Source organism: Erpetoichthys calabaricus, chromosome 2 (assembly GCF_900747795.2).
Source record: "Erpetoichthys calabaricus chromosome 2, fErpCal1.3, whole genome shotgun sequence".
In the NCBI taxonomy this organism is placed as follows: Eukaryota; Metazoa; Chordata; class Cladistia; order Polypteriformes; family Polypteridae; genus Erpetoichthys; species Erpetoichthys calabaricus.
The window spans coordinates 348,900,364-348,919,567 of NC_041395.2; the positions used below are offsets into that span (position 1 = coordinate 348,900,364).

General features: G+C 49.4%; 1 protein-coding gene and 1 long non-coding RNA gene across 2 annotated transcripts in view; both read right to left on the bottom strand.

Moving 5' to 3' along the window:
* Positions 1–741: 741 nt before the first annotated feature.
* LOC127526766 (uncharacterized) lies at positions 742–3,622 on the bottom strand. The gene is made up of 2 exons (XR_007934200.1): positions 3,270–3,622; positions 742–779 (listed from the first exon to the last, which is right to left on the bottom strand). It is a non-coding gene; the product is annotated as an uncharacterized LOC127526766 (long non-coding RNA).
* A 10,998-nt stretch (positions 3,623–14,620) lies between these two features.
* Positions 14,621–19,204, bottom strand: part of LOC114647408 (uncharacterized) — a 62,845-nt gene continuing 58,261 nt past the window's right edge. Inside the window, exon 5 of the mRNA XM_051923500.1 lies at positions 14,621–19,194. Coding sequence (XP_051779460.1) covers positions 18,343–19,194 — 852 coding nt within the window. The 3' untranslated portion in view covers positions 14,621–18,342. The remainder of the gene's footprint in view (positions 19,195–19,204) is intronic.

Consider the following 19,204-nt stretch of genomic DNA (forward strand, 5'->3'; position numbering starts at 1 on the left):
ATTGTTGTGCCTTTCCAAAGGTGGGTCTGTGCGCCGTTGGAAAAGAACCTCCAGAAGCTCCTCGTCGGCTCAACCTGTTGATTCGTGTGGGCCCGACATCTGTGCACCTGTGTAAGTGTGTGTGTGTGTGTGTGTGTCCATTGATTGCCAGCCTTGGCTCCAGCTTCACTCCGACCCCATAAGCGATTTAGAAAAATGGACGGATGGATACAACTTGTTCGCTGTATGTTAGCGTTTTAACACACTTACTATCGACATGTTTATTAGTTTTCCCTTTCATTTCATTGTAATAATCTGTAAACTAGAAAGAAAGAAAGAAAGAAAGAAAGAAAGAAAGAAAGAAAGAAAGAAAGAAAGAAAGAAAGAAAGAGTAAAGTTACCGCAGTAGCTCAGGTCAGTTCCCTTAATTAAATCTACCAGTAAGTGTTACGTGCTGAATCTCCCCGTGTTAAGGCTGGTCGAGGAGGACACGTGCTACAGACACAAAATCAATCAATCAGTCAATCAATCAATCGGCATGAAGAGCACAGCAGGTAAGATGCGAGGAGCAGAAGCTGCTGAGGAATCTGCAAGTCAGGAGCAGAATAACAGCCATGGGGTGAGGGCGGCAAGTCCGGCGGATCTTTACCTCTTCGCTGCAAAAGAAAGACAAGAAGAAAAAAGAGAGAAATGGTCACCACCACGGAAGGAGTGCGAGACACGAACGACACACATAGACGGACAGACAGACACTCCAGTATACTTACTCTCCCATTGTGTTCTGTGTGTTTTCTTACAACCTGAAAAACACAAAAGAAGTCGATTGGTCGCCTGTCACTGACATCTGATTGGATGTTTCCAGTCCCCCGGCCACTGGCAGCGGCGGACAGCAAACGGGCATCACGGAGTCTTTAGACTTCAAACGGAAAATGAACGGTGGGGTACCTTCAAACGTTCATTCATAAAAATATCATAAGCGAAAAAGGCAAAGCTTTACTGCCTTTGAAAACGATAGCCGGTGACGTCATAATCCGGCTTTACTAACCCTGTGCTTTAGGGGTGGCGCACCCTGGCACATCATTACCACCGTCCCTGTCACCAGAAAAAGAGCTGCTGCTGGACCCCCTGCTGCATTCTGCCCTCTTCTGTTGATTTGCTCACTAATTCCACTCTCGGGTATTCTGTGCTTTCTTGGCGGATATCTCGATATATTAGATCAGCATTACAGTCCCTCCAATTCGCTCCGCCTCCGGATTAAAATACTAGGGGGGGGGGCGTGATGTGTTAAAGTCCTAAAAATCCAACAAGTTACATTACACCTGATAATGGGGATAATGGGGAGTTAGTCAGGATTAAAGATCCTCGAGCCAGTCGTACCCGGAAAATGACACGGGGGCAACACGGAGTGTCAACCAAGCTGACATTAAGCGACCATCTGTAAACTTTTACATCTATCTATCTATCTATCTATCTATCTATCTATCTATCTATCTATCTAGTGCCTTTCATATCTATCGATCTATCTATCCACATTATATAGTGCCTTTCAAATCTATCTATCTATCTATCTATCTATCTATCTATCTATCTATCTATATAGTGCCTTTCAAATCTATCTATCTATTTTGTGCCTTTCATATCTATCGATCTATTTATCAACATTATATAGTGCCTTTCAAATCTATCTATCTATCTATATAGTGCCTTTCATATCTATCTATCTATCTATCTATCTATCTATCTATCTATCTATCTATCTATCTATCCACATTATATAGTGCCTTTCAAATCTATCTATCTATCTATATAGTGCCTTTCATATCTATCTATCTATCTATCTATCTATATAGTGCCTTTCAAATCTATCTGTCTATCTATTTTGTGTCTTTCATATCTATCGATCTATTTATCAACATTATATAGTGCCTTTCAAATCTATCTATCTATCTATATAGTGCCTTTCATATCTATCTATCTATCTATCTATCTATCTATCTATCTATCTATCTATCTATCTATCTATCTATCTATCTATCTATATAGTGCCTTTCAAATCTATCTGTCTATCTATTTTGTGCCTTTCATATCTATCGATCTATTTATCAACATTATATAGTGCCTTTCAAATAAATCTATCTATCTATCTATCTATCTATCTATCTATCTATCTATCCACATTATATAGTGCCTTTCAAATCTATCTATCTATCAGTTATGTAGTGCCTTTGATCTACCCAAATTCAGAGCAGCAGCACTGCCCTCTGTGCCCCCCTACTGACCTTATGGTGGGGCAGTGGTTAGGATAAAGCCACAGAGATTAATAAATTGGACGAGTGTGACTCGGCCAATCAGGCGACTTCTGCGCGTGACGTAACGGCAGCTCCGGCCGACTGTGCGCCTTGCCCACGCGCAGTTGCGCTCCTATCGAATATTAGAAACATCGCCCACGTGACTCATCGATTTCACAATCCCCCCCCCGACCCAAATGCGAAGGGGAGCAGCCGGCCGCCGATGTCTATTTTTGGTCGCCTCCTAAGGAGCGCAGCTGTCTTCTTGGGTTGCTCCTTGGTGTCAGGCTGGCCCTGAGATGTCACGAGCAGATGTCGCGCAGCACAGGTGATGTCCAGCTGATCTCCTTCTAGAAGTCCATGTAAGCGTTTGGTGACGGGGGGAGACAAAGAAGGCAATTCATGTAAGATTTTTGGCTAAGATGCGGGGGCGATCCAGAAATTCCGAGCAGCGTCTCCAGGACGTGCGCGTTTAAGTCTCCTTTTTACTTCACCAACACTTTAAAGTCAGAACTAACATCTGTCAAAGTTTAAATGAGAGAAATAAAACAAAACAAACAAGCCGCACCAGTTGGACTTTTTGATTCTGAATTTACGCAAACATCGCGATATAAAAACGCTGTTCGTGTTCATGTAGCTGCCGCATTAAGATGGTCACAAAGCCACTGAGCCTAAACCGTCAGATTCAGCTCAGCAGCGCATGACATTTACATTTACATTTACAACATTTAGCAGACGCTCTTATCCAGAGCGACTTACAACAGTGCTTAGTAGTCTACGACTGTTCTTCAGTCTTTAATGAAACCCGCGCCGGCGTCCAAAGCTGCGCCCCGCGGTGACAGGCGCTATACGAGAGCCCCGAATGGAAGTCAGCACGTCGGGCTTCCTTGTGCCGCTCCTGCCCGGCCGAGGACTCCACGCAACTCTCAAACGGCTCAAGAATTCAAAAAGACAGCGCGACAGTCGTAGTGAAAGAAATACAACAGAGAGAAAATGGCTCACCCAACTCCGAGAAGGACAGGCGACACCTGAAGGACGGTGAGGACAGACTGGCTAGCCACAGGCGCACGTAAAGCTCACGAGGTATAAATGGCTTTATTTGATGGCTCAGCAGAATCCCCGCTTTCTCTTTATGGAAACGGAGGAGTCGTCGGGCCAATAAGAGGCCAAGCTCCAGAAATACTGTCACCTCCCTGCATTATAAATAGAGCCGCCTTCAAGATGTCTTCAGCCCCCCCATTAGCCTTAATTGTCTTGAATGAAGCATCTTGAGGAGGACTGCGGACAGTTGACAAGTCACACGCCGAGCTTTAATAAAGATGATGGCAGAAAGCCTGCTGAGCTCGCGCGGCTCCCCTCCGGTGCACCGACTGCTAAGGTGCAGGCGCCCCCCTCAGTGGGCCATAGGAGCCATGTCTGATTATTGATTTCATCCTAAATCCACTACTGAAGTTCAGATATTCTACATCTGACCCCTCCTCGCCGACTCTTACTTTACGGGTTCACTTCCCCTTTGCTCCAAACCCAGTGGTTCTCAAACGTTTTTGAGTTCAGAGCCCATCTTCTCTACTTTCGAAAAATGAAGAAACCCCCCCCACCCCCGAACAAAATGTCACGCTGTGTCATTTTCTAATTAAGTTAATCCTGAGCAGGGTCACATGGATCTGCAGTGTAACACAGCAAGTATTAAGGGGGAAGGCAGGAACAAACCCTGGACAGGGCGACAGTCCATCACGGGGTCACACACACCGCGGGGCCAATTTAGCGACACCAATCCACCAAACCTGCATGTCTTTGGACTGTGGGAGGAAGCCCACCAGATCATTCATTACATTAGCGCAGTACTCAAAGTGCTATCCACTCAGGGAGGAACCGGGAAGCGAACCCACAATCTTCCACAGTCTCCTTACTGCAAAGCTAGACGCGGGGAGAACATGCAAACTCCAGGCAGAGAGGACACGGAGACATTACCAGCGCGCACCCTTCCGATTACTGATGTCAGTCCTGACCCAAGTCCCTACCAATCCTATGCCAGTGTCCTACACCGTCTTATGGTGGCACGTACTTCACGCCGATTGACCAAATGACCAATGTGATCATTTGGTTTTTTTTTTCATCACAATGTCGCACCCCTTGCACAGATGCCGGTGTTCTTTGGCACCGCGCCCGTTGTTAACTGCGGTCTCCGCAGGGCGCATGTGCAGCGCGCCGTCCCGTCCTGGCCGCACCTCTCACGTGACCCGAGGTGTATAAATGGCGATACGAGCACCTCCAAAAAGCGGGAGTGCCGTCGCGTGTCCGCCAGTTTTGTGTCTTGCCTTAACTCAGCGTTTCTCAGCCTTTAAGTATTTGCGCCCCGAGTTTTCATAACAGTTTTAATCGCCCCCCCCCCCATAACGTTTTTTTGAAACCCTAATAAAATGTATTCCTATATTTGTTGCTGCCGATACACCGCTACAAGTTTCAAATTTCCCTACAAATAGCGAAATTACACCACATATGGCAACATTTACGCCCCCTTTTTTGTTACTTCGCGCCCCCCTACAGTTTGAGAACCGCTGCCTTAAACACAAAGGGCGGCTCTTCAGATCGTTTTCGGTCCCCAAAAAGCCCCATCGGTGTGAAGTGTGAAGGCCGCAGGCAGGACCTTCGTATATTTAGACCGGTGGCAGTTTCCATGAATGGGTGACACCACCCTGAGGACTTGAGAGTCTGTAGGTGACACACAGATACGGTCAGGTCTTCCTGCTTGGTGGCCTAATAGACTTTAAACTTTTTGGTTTTGCCCACACATTAGGACCCTTCTGACAACAAAAGAACCAACTTTTATACGCAGAGAACCTTCTCAGAATTAACGGGCTTGTTGTCAAGCAATGGAACTACGAGGAACCACACAGCCCCGTAAAAGGCCACCGAGGAACCTTTCTTGTTACGAGTGACATGTCGTGCCGTGAGCAACACGCCGAGAGTCCGCGCCCTGACCAAGGACCACAGTGACCCGCGTAGTGACCCACCTTTACTCAGTTAATGGCTGCCCGAGTCTGACGCGCGGACGTCCTGCTCGTTACGCTTGGCGTTCAAAGGCGGCTCAGTCCGTGACTCCGGTGTCACGACTCGACGATTATTATTATTATTATTATTATTATTATTATTATTATTATTATTATTATTATTATTATTATTATTATTATTATCCAACATTTTCTTTTTTTTTTTTTTACGTTGTTGCGTTTCTCTTCCACTCCGCACGCTCATCTCAGCAGTGGTCCTCTGTTGCCCTCTAGTGGCGCCTTGTGTTAAACACCCGCGGCTGCCTCGTTCGCGTTTGGACCCGTCAGTGCGGACACCAGCAGGACGGCGTTTAACGGCGCACCACAAACCTTTCATTCGTGTCTAATTCGGTGGGATCCACGTAGGGTGTCCGACATGGCTGCCTCTTCTGCAGTAGGCAGTGGCGCCACTAAACCGCCCGTTACGTTTGACTTGAAAGTCTGTCGCAGCAGCGGAGCCCGCAAAGGTTGGAGCTTTAAAATGTCGTCACGTTGGCACAAGAAAAACGTGAAATGAGAAATGAAATAAAACAGCAAACGGAGGGAGAGAGGAGACGAGAGGGGCTCAGACTTCCATCATTTGAAAAGCAGGCTTTGTGTTCACATTTACGTTGATTTGTCCGTCGCTTTTATCCAAAGCGACTTACTGTGTCTGAGATACAATTGGTTCCATTTCTTTGTGTTTTTTCTAATTGGACCTCAGTCGGGTGAAGTGACTTGCTCAGGGTCACACCGTGGTGACAGTGGGGGGGATTCGCCGCTGCTAGAAGTCTTATAGCACGACCTCCATAGGACGAACTGTGCGGAGCGGTTCACGTTGGTCTTTATAGCGCCTCTCCCTCCTGACTAGCACTCGAACTCCTGTAATGGTCCACTGCCACCCTGCACTCACCACGTCATCACCAAGTAACTCGAGCTGCATGTTTGGCGCTTTGTCGGACCCCTAAGGGGGGCAGTGAAGCTGATGTGGTGACGGACTGGACATCACAAGAGGACAGCAGGAGGTCCTTGCGGTCCACTAGTCTGAGTTTACTGCATGCGCCGGCTTCCTTTGTTTGTAGTCCACTCTATGAGTTCCGAAGTATTTCTGTCCAGTTAGTGTGTCCTCCTCCTCCTCCTGCCCCGGGACAACGAGTGGTGACCGCACACCTTCTGACATTCACAGTAAGGTGGTCCTTATGGTCATCAGACGGGCACGGACTTCACCTCACCGCCCTCATCATCTCCATTTAACATCACAACATGTCTGCCATCTGCAGTGACGACATCTAAGTTGACGTTTGTCATTTCTTGGCCATCTTTAACCGACTCAGGAGGTCCCACGGCAGATGGGTGACCTCTGATCCCGTCATCTGTCACCGCCAGTGGACCTCGGCAGGCGAGCAGCAGGTGTGGAGAATTACAATCGGAGCCACCAAAGGGTCGCCTTGACGTCGCTCCTGGTGTCCGTTTGGGCTTCCGCACTTTTGAAAGAAGTCCGCAAACTTTATTTTATATTTCAGAGCTTCAGTATCATCCCGATTTAATCAATTAAGTGACTTTCATTTCCATCTATCGCTCATAAACGACCTCCGTCTGTTCTAAAGCGTCTTCCCTGCATCTCCCTTTCTTATAGCGCCCTTCAGGTCTATCCCTCTATTATAGGGGTCCTCAGTCCCAGTCCTGGAGGGCCGCAGTGGCTGCAGGTTTTTGTTCTAACCCGGTGGCTTAATTAGAAAGCAATTCTTGTCAATAATTTAACTTCATGGCTTGTCAGTGCTTTAACTCTGCTATGTCGGCTCATTCGCATGTCTTAGATTGTCTTCCCCTTTCTAAGGATGTCATCCAAGTGATTTGAGGGCTAAAATGGAGGAGCGATTCTCAGTCCTTCACTTTTTTCTCTTCACTTTCCTTCCAAGTATTTAATTAAACCCAATAGTGCCTGATAAACACACACACGGGTGTAAATGGAGAAATGCGGTTTTTTTCTTTGTCATTTGCATGTTATTGCAGGGCGGCAGGGTGGCGCAGTGGGTAGCGCTGCTGCCTCCCAGTTAGGAGACCCGTCTGGGTTCGCTTCCCGGGTCCTCCCTGCGTGGGTTTCCTCCCACAGTCCAAAGACATGCAGGTTAGGTGGACTGGCGATTCTAAATTGTCCCGTGTGTATGGGTGTGTATATGTGTGCCCTGCGGTGGGTTGGCGCCCTGCCCGGGGTTTGTTTCCTGCCTTGTGCCCTGTGTTGGCTGGGATTGGCTCCAGCAGACCCCCGTGACCCTGTGTTCGGATTCAGCGGGTTGGAAAATGGATGGATGGATGTTATTGCTAATTAGGAGCAATTAAAAATGAAGACTACAGCTGTTTAAGGCTAAAATAAGCAATAAGGGTTCAAAATCTTAACAAGCGAGAAGTGTCACTTGAGCAGTAAGGGCTCCTTATTGGAGGAAAAACCTGCAGCCACTGCGGCCCCCCAGGACCGTGACTGAGGACCCCTGCTCTATTATATAGCGCCTTTCTCATCTGTCGCTCAGTTTCTGTCCACTGCACTTTCTCCTTTAAAAGTCGAGCTCGCTGCTTGACTTCAACCGAACGCGCGACACCAGGCCGCCTGTCGCCATGTCACTCGGGAAGATTAAAGGAAAACAAGCGACACCTGTGGCGGCCAAAAGGGCAAATCGAAGTTTATTTCTTATTTACTACTAGAATTGGGTTTTTTGTCATTCACTTTTGTCGGTTATTATTATCTTTAATTTTTTTAAGTTCATTTCCCATTGGCCATTCAGAGCGGATCTCACGTTGACAAATATAGTTAGAATAAAAATAACATTCTATAAATAGGCTGGCAGAGAGACGGACCGTTAAAAATTCACATTCGATCACCTTTTAAAATTGCTTGAATTTTTCACAATGTATTTATGTGTTTATTTATCTGACTTAGGGTTAATTAGCGCTTTTCCTATTAATTGAACTTAAATTTATTATTGAAACCAACATATTTTCTTCAATCTCTAAACGAAATGTTAATTTAAATCAACTAATCTATTTATACTTTCGAATGTTTATTTATGTCCAAAAACGAGTCCGATTAATTGAATTATATTGGCTGTAACTAATATTTCAATGGCCATTCACGCTGCATCAGCACAGTTAAAAATAACAATAAAAACGATCGTCGTTGGTTTTCAGCGAGTTGTGTCATCTTAACGTCAGCAATTCTGTTCTGCAGGAGGCAGCGAAGACGAGACGAGGCTTTAGTGGTGTGAATTTCCCCTTGGGATTAATAAAGTATCTATCTATCTATCTATCTATCTATCTATCTATCTATCTATCTATCTATCTATCTATCTATTATATAGTGCCTTTCATTTCTATCTATCTATCATATAGTGCCATTCATATCTATCTATCTATCTATCTATCTATCTATCTATTATATAGTGCCTTTCATTTCTATCTATCTATCATATAGTGCCATTCATATCTATCTATCTATCTATCTATCTATCTATCTATCTATCATATAGTGCCATTCATATTAATCTATCTATTATATAGTGCCTTTCATATCTATCTATCTATCTAGTGATATGTCGGCTGGGCTACAAATTGGAATGAAGCGAACCCAAAGTGCGCTCCTCTGCTGCCCTCTAGCGGCCTCGACTTGTAATCCACGTGTTCTTTTATTCCCGTAAATGTTGAACTTCGAGTGCGCATGTCCGGCCCGTTCCTTTGTATCTGATTCTTCCAAAGCTCCGTGAAGCGGCCTGTCTGAGCCCCCAGCGACCTGACTTTGTCCTGACGATTTCTGAACGCCGCCATTTAGAGCGCCCGGGACAGCAAGTCGAAGGTGGCGACACCAGACACGACCCCTCTGATCGTCTGTCAGCTTGTCATTCATCGGGGACTTCCAAGGGGTCTGTCAGCGAAGTCCTGAGTGAGAGCCAAGAGGTGGACGAAGGAGAGAATTGGGGGACACAAAAGACACAACTGACGGGCCACAGCCGAGGGTTTGCGAAGCGGTCACCCCGAAGACCGCCGATGACCAAGTGGACGTTAAACGGTCACCTCGGAGGACACGCCCCTAGCAACACGGGACGCTGTCCTGACAACGGGGGTCCAATATGGTGTCGATGGTTATGGTGAGGGGATGTTGTTGGGGCCGAGTTGTGGTTTGTTAAGTTTGACTTGAGCAGATGTAATGTGACTTTCTTCAAATAAAATAAAAAAACAGAAAACGGAGACCACCGCATCCGAAAAAATGAGACAATTAAAGAGATGGAAAATGAAAAAATAAGTTCTGGGACCCCAAAGAAAAGAAAATTTTGTGAATTTGTAACAATCCCTGAAAGAAAACACAAAGCAGAAAAGGAGCAAAGGTTTGGGCAAAGCCTGAACCTGAAGGACCCTTCACTTGGTCTTCCTCTTCTCAACAGACACCATTGTGGTCCTCGAGTTCACACCCGTCCAGTCTGTCAGGTCCCACAGACAGCGTGAGCTCCGGGGGTGACGCGTCCCTTTTTTCCATGACAAACTGCAACAAGATCTTCTTCTTCTTTTTTAATAGCGGAGAGGACCTCTCGTGTCTTGGTCATGCGTCAGAGTTCCACCATTCGGCCCACGATGCCCCCCTTGATGTGCACCAGTAGCAGGACATCTCAGAAAGACCCCCAGGCGCTTGCACTCATTTTCTGTTACTGCCCACCACAAAGTAGACCCGAGCACAGCAAACACCTCAGCACCCCCGGCTGGACTCCTCGGTTCAGACTCAAACTGGTGGGCACCTTCCTTAAACGGCCCAACGCAGTGCCCACCCGCCTGCCCTCTCAATACGACAATCCCACCTTTGGTCAAGCGCAGCCCCCACATCAGTACTGGAAATGATTTTAGTGGTGTTTGTCCCATAGTGAAGGTCCTTTCAAGTCACAGCGCGATGAAGCCAACAGGACCACATCATCTGCACAAAGCTGAGCTGCCACCCACAGGTCACCAAGGTGGTCACCCTGCTCTCTAAGAATTAATAAACAGTGCAGCCCGGGTGAGTCCCACAAGCCCCCCCAGATATGAGTCTCACTTATGAGGACCATCCACCTACAGGACACCCCCAGGGACCGAGTCCACAAAACACCTGAAGACAGCTGGTCTGACTGCCATGAACCCTCCAGGACCCTTTGAGGGTAGCAAGCCAGTCCAAGGGTCCACAAATCCCCACTAATGTTCCTCTCAGATCTGAGGTTCAACCAACACATAGGCTGAGGAGTGCGGCCCACCTAAATTTCGAGAACATCCTTCAGTCCCCTTTCTTAAAGATGGAAGCCAGCAGCTCAGTTTGACAATCCAGAGACTCTGTCACCGACCTCCACACCGCCAGGGGCGCCCAACAACGTCCAGGGTGATTATCACACCCTGCTATATGTATGAGGGAAGTGCCGCTCTCCCCTCGAGCCCCCTGCCAGTTTGCCAGAATCGCTCCGAGTTTTCCAAATCCATTTGAGTTTCTGCCTCCTCCGCTGCTCCACTAACTAGCCAAGCTTGGAAGGCCTCCTCCCGCGGCCCCCTTTAACCACTTGTGTCCCCCAGCAGCTATGGAGGTGGCCACTGTGACATGCAGCCACATCATGGATTCACAGAACATGGCCCACTCAGGTTGAGCATCCCGACCCTCCTTTGGAATGCGAGAGAAATTCATCTGGAGGTCCCCCAGGTGGAGACCCCTTTCAAATGCTCCCCACACCCCCCTGCTCCCTCTACGTTGAGGTCTGCCCGGTCTGTCCAGCATCTTCCATAAGCAGGTAGTGACCACCTGAGCGTTCAGCCCCCCAAAGTGTCCAAGACATTTGGCCGCAGACCTGATGACACGACTGAGAATTCAAACCTCAACCTACAACCTTTGGCGCTCATGACACCCTTATGCTGAACTCGGGGCTCACTGGCCTTTGACCCCAGACGTGCACCGTGGTGGTCTACAGCCGGGATGATGATCAGCACCTCCAGGTCGGGGTTGAGGTGCTGCCTCAAGCAGAGGCGTCCCGGGGGTCTTGTTCATGAGCGAGGGGTGAAGGCAGCGGGAGATCGACAGGCAGTCGTGGTGATGAAGAGGGCACCGAGTCGAAAGGCCAAGTTCTCCACCCCGGTCTTCTCCTACGGCCACCCACTGTGGGCACTGACTAACAGAACTGCACCATAGAGCCAAGTGGTGTTGGCGCTCAGCTTTAGAGACGAGGTGAGGAGCTCAGAGTTCAGGGGGTGTGGCCAGCAGATGAGGACGTCCAGCCAAGACGTGACAGTCCAGTGACCCAACACACAGACGACACTGGAGTGGCTTCAGTTCCAGTCTCCAAGGGTCCTTAAGTGGCCCAGACTTGAACCCAGCAGACCCTCTATGGGAAGATGGCAGTTCAAGGACACGTCCCACCTACCTAACGGAGCTGGAGAGGGTCTGCCAGGAAGAATGGGCTCAAATGCCCAGACTGCTGGTTGAGACGGCGCCACGGCAACTGGAGTCGCGGGCACTGGGGGCTTCTGCAAAGCGTGGAATGAAGAGTCTGAACGTGGTCATGAAGAAGAGAAAAATCAATCTGCAAACCTTTGTGTCAGCGTGTTGTCACCATGTCATTACTGGGTTAGTGAGTGGAGACTGCTGGGTAAAAATGTTAAAATTCAAACATTTCAAAGTGAGGGGGTCCACCACTGGTCCACATCAGCCTGCTAGACACGTGCGAGAGATGCGCTACGTCCATCAGAAGACACGCAGCAATTGGGCTGGAGTGGCAGGCACCAGTCACCTGTCTGCCACCTCGCCTTTTGCCCACTGAGTCAGTGCTGTCACCCACCAGGGCTTTCAATGCTGGAGCATCCATGAAATCTCAGCTGGAGTTGAGACCCCCACATATCTGCACCCCACATGAACTCAAATTCATTCCAGGGGGGCTTCTGCTGTTCACACTCCTCCAAGGAGGTCAGACCCCACAACTGTCGTCACATTTCATTGGCTCAGACTCTAAACATCAGTTCAGATTTGACCAGCTGATCTACCAAACAGTGGGCATCACCCAAAGTGAAAATGGAAAAATCTAAATGGTCACATCTCAAAAGTCCCCCCCCCCCCCCCCCCCCCCCCCCCTCACACACACACACACTCTTGTGAGCAACAGTTTGTTGGTGGTCTCGCCCGTTCTCAATCCCCCCACTGAGGTCCAATCATATGGCATCAAACCAAAATGAGAAGAAAGAACATCAGAAGATATGATGAGAAGCACAGAGCTGGGGGGTGAAGACAAGACCACCCCAGGGGCACTGAACCAACCACGGGGCTCAGTGAAGACCACCATAGAGAAGTGGGGAAAAAAAAAGCCCCACTGCCAGGTCAGGCTGCCTTCAAGAGAGGACACTGTGACACCAGTGTGACACGACTGGCCATAAAAAGGGGCCTTCATAGAGGACAGGGAGAGAAAACAAAAAGAAAAACGGGCACATGGGAGGTCCTGCAAAGGTGTGGCAGAAAGTCTGGTGGTCTAACGAGACTAAAGTGGGAGCTGTGGGTGGCATAAGCCTGCCCGGTGACACCTTCATTTCTGTGGCAGTGCCATGTCGTGAGACCAGTGACAAGATGACGGAGAACCCGCTGCCCAGAGGAGGACGTTTATCTGTCAACAGGACAATCAACAAAAAGGGGGGGGGGGGGGCTTCAACTGAAGGTGGTCCGTCACAGTCCTGTGACCCTAATCCTAGTGAACTGATCTCCGGTGAGGCCTCCAAAGTGATGCCCACTGCCACTGAATACGCAGGATGGGCAAACCTAGCACAATGAATTGAGGTTGGGGGGCACAGTGGTGCCATTTCAGTCTCTGATTTATAAAGCTCTTTCTTAATTGGGCAGCTCTGTAAAGAGTTGTCTTTGATTGACAAAAAAAAAACCGTCCCATTCAAACCGACTGAAATCCCAGGTTGTGACAAAAGGGACGTTTTCAAGGCACCATATAAAACTGGACTCGAGTGGCCGTCTGAAGGTGCTTGATGCTGTATTGTTGCCAGGGCTCCATGCCAGCCCCCAATCTGCTGCCACAGATTTTGATTTCAAACCCAATATTTCTGCAACGTCCCGTCCCTCACCTTGTCCCTATGATGTGTCATTTACTGTTTCTGTAAGTTGCTAGTCTACAGGACCTCCCCACCTCAACTCCCTCAGCCTTCACTGAGCCCAGAGGTCTCATGGGATTGATAAAGTTGATCAAATGTCACCTGGTCTCGTGCCAGTGCTGGTCGCCCGCTTGTATTTGCTCTACATTTACATTTACATCATTTAGCAGACGCTCTTATCCAGAGCGACTTACAACAGTGTTTGTTAGTTTTTTTCGCATACCCCTTGGAGTCAGAGCGCAGGGTCAGCCATCGTACAGCGCCGCCTGGAGCAATTACAGGTTAAGGGCCTTGCTCAAGGGCCCAGCAGAGTAGGATCTCTTTTGGCACTGACGGGGATTCGAACCGGCAACCTTCGGGATACCAGCGCAGATCCTTAGCCTCAGAGCCACCACTCCGCCCTCCTGCTCTCTCAGTGCTCTGCTGAAGCTTCACTTGTTTAGCGGCCATTTTGTGGTTCTTTACGTCGGCCTGAGGCCTCGTCACGTGTCTTACGCGCAGCACTTCAAGCAGTGGGGTGGACTTCACTTCATGTCACTTTCTGGACATCTAAAATCTTTTTGTGCTTCATTCTTAGAAGAAAAAAAAAGGAGTTTTTAGTCGACGAGGACCCCCTGCCCCCCGCCCTAATCTTGTGTGTTCTCTGAATGTTTTAGTTTGTTGTGCTCCTCGGCTCGGACGCACGCTAGTTAGACTCCTCTTGTGATTTCCCAGCCCCTCTGTCTATGTTTGCCCCCCCCCCCCCCCCCGGGTGTCCTTTATTCATTCTGGGCCGGCAAAGGGACGACTGGTTTGTACCCCTCTGCCTTCTACTCCCACCGCTCTTTGATTGCATTATGGAGTTGTTTGCATTTCTAAGTGAACTTCTTCTTCTGTCCTCTTTGGCTTTAGTGTTTGTTATCTAATGTTACTATAAAGATGGACTGCTTTGGGCCAGGGGTTGCACAAGTCCTCCTCTCCCTTTTCTGAGTCATGTTAGCTTTGGCTTCTATTGTGGCCTGTGCAGTTTGGGGAGGGGTCTGCCATACTTTGTGGTTTCTAAGCCTCACTGGCCTTTTGGGGGTCTGGTTTCTGCAGTGGGGTCCTGTTCTGGAGTTTCACTGAGCCCTGGCATTTCAATGGCCTTCCTGCTGAGACCACTGCCAGGAGACAAAGAGAGGCGAGGCGCGCAGAAGACACAACCCCAAGACGGGCAGACAGCAAAGGAACGAGATTTATTTGAGCAGTGTGTAGCAAACAGCATCAATACAAATTACTAAAAAAAACACTTTAGTGGGGAAAGTCGATGTCGGGTACAGCCCCACAGAGCGAGCACCTTCAGGTGACGATGGCCTAAGTGTGACACGTGCAGCACAAATCACCACGGTAACGAAACTCGGAGGTTATTGTGCACACGGCTGGCGACACAAACACACCAATCCGTACCAAATATTCAGTTTAGGGAACCTGAAAGGACTGCGCTGTTTAAAACACACTCTTATGGACCCAATCCATCTCAGATCCCACCTAGGATTAAACAGAGACCCCACGTGTGCGCACACACACACACACACACACACACACACACCGGAGGGGCACCTCACGTGCACATCATAACAAGGAGGACACGAGAGGCACACCAAAGGCACTCATCAGCGGGCACCGCACGACGCCAAACACCCAACTCTCTAACCACGATATTTAATAAAGTCATCAAACAGAAGGAGGTCCACTGCCCCCCCATTTACAGACCCTCGGCTTCACGTCTCGTCCAGTGAGGTAGTGTGGTGAGGCAGTCGAAACACTCTAATCAGTCGTCATATCCCCCCACCCTGCCCCACATCACACTGGCAGCATAAGTACAGAAAGGTCAAGTCAGATCAAGGCTGTGCAAAGCAACGGCGTCTTTAGTGCAAATGACTTCCCCCCACATCGGTCATAACCCACCACCTCCACATCAGAGTGGTCTGCAATGGGAGTCAAAAGCCCCCCTCTGTGCGGTGGTGAAGAGCACAAAGTGACTGAGGACACACCACCGTCACATCCACACCCGGATATTTAAGCCATCAGACCCCCTTTTATGTATTTAAACTGGTGGTCTGTTATGCAGCTCTCGATGAAGGCGACGTTACTGATGTTGGACACAAGGTGGTGCTGCATACACAGACACAAAGGGCTGGCAGCCACGAACAGCTGATTGACAATGGCACCTCACTGTGCCAAGGGAACCAACTCAGCAGGGTCAAAGCTGACGGCCTGAGACCCCAGGGCACACGTCACTGTTCTGCTGGGGGTCTCCCTGTCCTATTTAACCGACTGTCTCCCTTCTAAATGGTCACTCAGGGGGGGTGTCACTGTTTTTTTAACATCAGTTTATTGTTCAATGCCCATGTCTGCCGTTTGTTTGTGTTGTGGCCTTGTCGTCATGACGCTAGTTGGGTTGTCGACGGTGTGACCATGTGGGTCGTGACCTCAATTTTAATATCAAAAAACACTTGAAGAGGTTATCTTGGTGGTCTTCGACTACGCACGTTTGCAAAAATACTCTCCATAGACTTTATTGCATTTACTTGGCCTTGCTAAACTCATTTGTTTAGTAACGACTTTTTGGTGAGGACTTCCCAACGTACACGGTAGTGCCAACTTAGCGACGCCAATTCAACTCACCTGCACGACTTTGGGAGGACACCAAAGCACCACTTGCTAAAAATTAAAAAGGCCGTCCGTTCACTCAGGCATTGAGACCCTTAGCTGTGGCTCAGGTGCGTCCCATTCTTTAAGTCATGGTGGAGATGTTTGGAGTCCACCTCTGGTCAAGTCCATTGATGGGACCCAATTAGGAGAGGCACACTCCCGTCTACAGGTGAGCAAATCCAAGCCATAAGGTCCAAGGGACTGCAAGCAGAGCGCAGAGGTGGGACTGGGAAAGGCTGCAGCCCTGAAGGTCCCCAAAGAGCACAGTGGCCTCCGTGATTCTTATATGGCAGCAGCCTGGACCCCTAGGGCTGGCTGACTGGCCAAACTGAGCAATCAAAACAGAAGGTGCTTAGCAAGAGCGACGACCACGAACCTGATGGGTGACCTCCGGAGAACCTGTGGGGAGAGGAGAGAAACTTCCAGAAGGACACCCAGCACTGCAACACTCCATCCTCCATCAAACGGCGCTTTATGGCAGGCTAACCCAAAAGACACCTCTCCTCAGAGGTTTGAAAGCCAGCTTGGAGTTGTCTCAGATTGTGAGGAACGAGACTCTCTGGTGTGATGAAAGCAAGATGGCACTGTGCGGCCTCAACTCTAAGTAAGCAGCTTGTCTGAAGAAGACCTGGCACCACTCAACACTTGTGCGATGCCATTACAAAGGTGAAGCGCGGCGGTGGCAGCGCCAGGGACTAAGAGACTTGGACAGAGTCGAGAGAAAGCTGAGTGCAGCAAAGTCCAGAGATATCCGTAATGAAAACCAGCAGAGAGCACTCAGGCCCTCAGTCGGGGCAGAAGGTTCAACTTCCAACAGGACACAAAGTAAAGGTGACAAAGGAGTAGCTTAGGGGACAACTTGAGCCTAAAGACACATCTCCAGAGAGACCTCAGCATGGCTGCCCATTGATGGTCTCCATCCAACCTGGCAGTTAGCCTGAGAGATTCTGCAGGTCAGTAAATCCCCTGACTGAGCCACGTCAGACCCCAGAAGGCTCCCGGCTGCAATGGTCACCAAAGGGGCTTCAACAGAGCCCTGAGTGAAGGGTCTGCATACTTGAGTCAAGGAGATACTTCAGTTTTTATATCTAATAAATAGGAGAGGATTTCTAACATCCTGCTTTCAATTCGTCATTCTGTTAACAAGGTGTGGCGTACTCATGGGGGTTAGGGCTTGCCTGGTTGGGACGCCTCCACGCTGGAAGGACAGGGGGAGGGAGCACTAGATGGCAGCAGTGTGTAGGATTCCCGCAGGACACCATGGGAGCTGGAGTCCCATTGGGTTCTGTGGGCACTGCCAGGGGGTGCTGGAGCTGCTGCCGAGCCCCTGAATGCAGCTCTGATGTGCTGCCGGAACGGAGTTAATGAGCACCTGGAGCACCTCTGGGCGTCTTATAATAGGAGCTAGCAGCCACCACTCCAAGAGCCGGAGTCGGGAGGAGGGAGATGAAACTTGGCAGGAGGAGTGGAGGAGGAAAGAAAGAAAGAGAAGAAGAAGAAGTATTGCGTTGTACCGGTGGGAAACGGGTGAAGGCGTTTCCCACGAGGGAAGAAATAAAAGCGTGTGCTTGCACTTCTACCTCCTGCGTCCGTCTGTGTCGGGGTATGGCGGCCGTACGCACCCCCTTAGGCTTCACAAAGGAAAGAATGAAAACCATGTAACAAGTGAGGGGTCTCGAGACTCGACACGTTGGGTATGTGTGTGTACAGGACGTACGCATCTATCCTGCATATGAAGCTGTACGTTTATTTGGGTCTTCTTTACCCGCTCTCTACTTCTGTCACTTGCCTTGCACACTATTGCGTATTTGTAACAAACTTCAGGAGTGTCTGTGCTCCTTGCTGGGCCGGCCCCCCGTTGAGTACCTCTCTCCACGGGGTCCATCACCGGGCACACGTGAACAGTGCCACATGAGCTGAACAAACGTGCAGACACCAAATGTGAACCTTAACCAGAGGCGACTGGAGGAGGTCTTGGCCTGCGATTGGCTCACCATCAGATGACACGCCTACAATTACACACACATGCTGCCCATCTCTGCCCTAAAATGCAAACCTTTTGGGGTTGGCACCTGACCAGGCCAAAAAGTCGAATCTTTTCACTTGCCAGCTTTTGGGGGGGATACTAAAAGGGATGGAGTGAGCCGAGGGTGAACATGCAATATAGTGTGCGTTAGCGCATGAAAACTTGTCACAGTAACGCAAACTTCAAGTTTCGTACCGATCGCATTCTTCCTCGATCATGTCCACGCCATCTTACGAGAAATGGCCTGCTTGAAGCATTCTGGGTCCACACTACTGTCTGGCCTCAGCAGCTTCTCCAGATTAACTAGCAGATCCTGATGGCGTTCTTTAATATTTACGGGGTACCTGGCTCGGACAAACTCGTAGGCCGCCAGAAGCCTCATGTTCCTTTTCACCATCAGGTACTGGATGATGCAGGTGGGAGCCAAAGAGTAGCCATCTCTGCAGTGAATTAAAACCCGCTTGCGCTTCTCGGTGGAAGCGTCGATGCACTCGTTGATATCCTCAAAGCCCCGTTGCTTCAGAGAGATCCTCTCCTCATTGGCTGCGTCACCGATGTCTACCTTAAGGCGAGACCAGCTGTGTTTGGTGTCCCGGGAGCAGGTGCAGGGGATGATGCAAACGTTCTGCTCATCCGGCAAACAGCTCATGTCAATGATGCTGTCAATGTTGTTTCGACAGAGGGTGCGCCCACTGTAGGCCGCGTTGAGATTGCCCACATAGATGTAGTCGGTCACCTTGGATATCACCGGCTCCGAGTGATGGAACTCCTCGGGTGGGCTCGGCTTCACGTCGGCCACGTCCTCGGTTTTGCTCAGGCTTCTCTTTGCATAATTCCGCAGTTTCTTGGAACCAGATCGAGATGGAGGGTTGGAGTCGGACTCTGAGCTGCTGTTCCAAGGAGGAGAGAACAAGGAGAATCGGCTGGACGATTTGCTTTTGGTGAGGTGCTCCACAGGACTCGACAGAGCGGGGCTGGACATGTTGGATGCTGCAGCACAGAAGAGTGACGCTCGCTCCAGTGAGCCGGTGCTGCTTGCCGCCCCTGCACTATGGACCTGCTCCATCTGCAGGAAG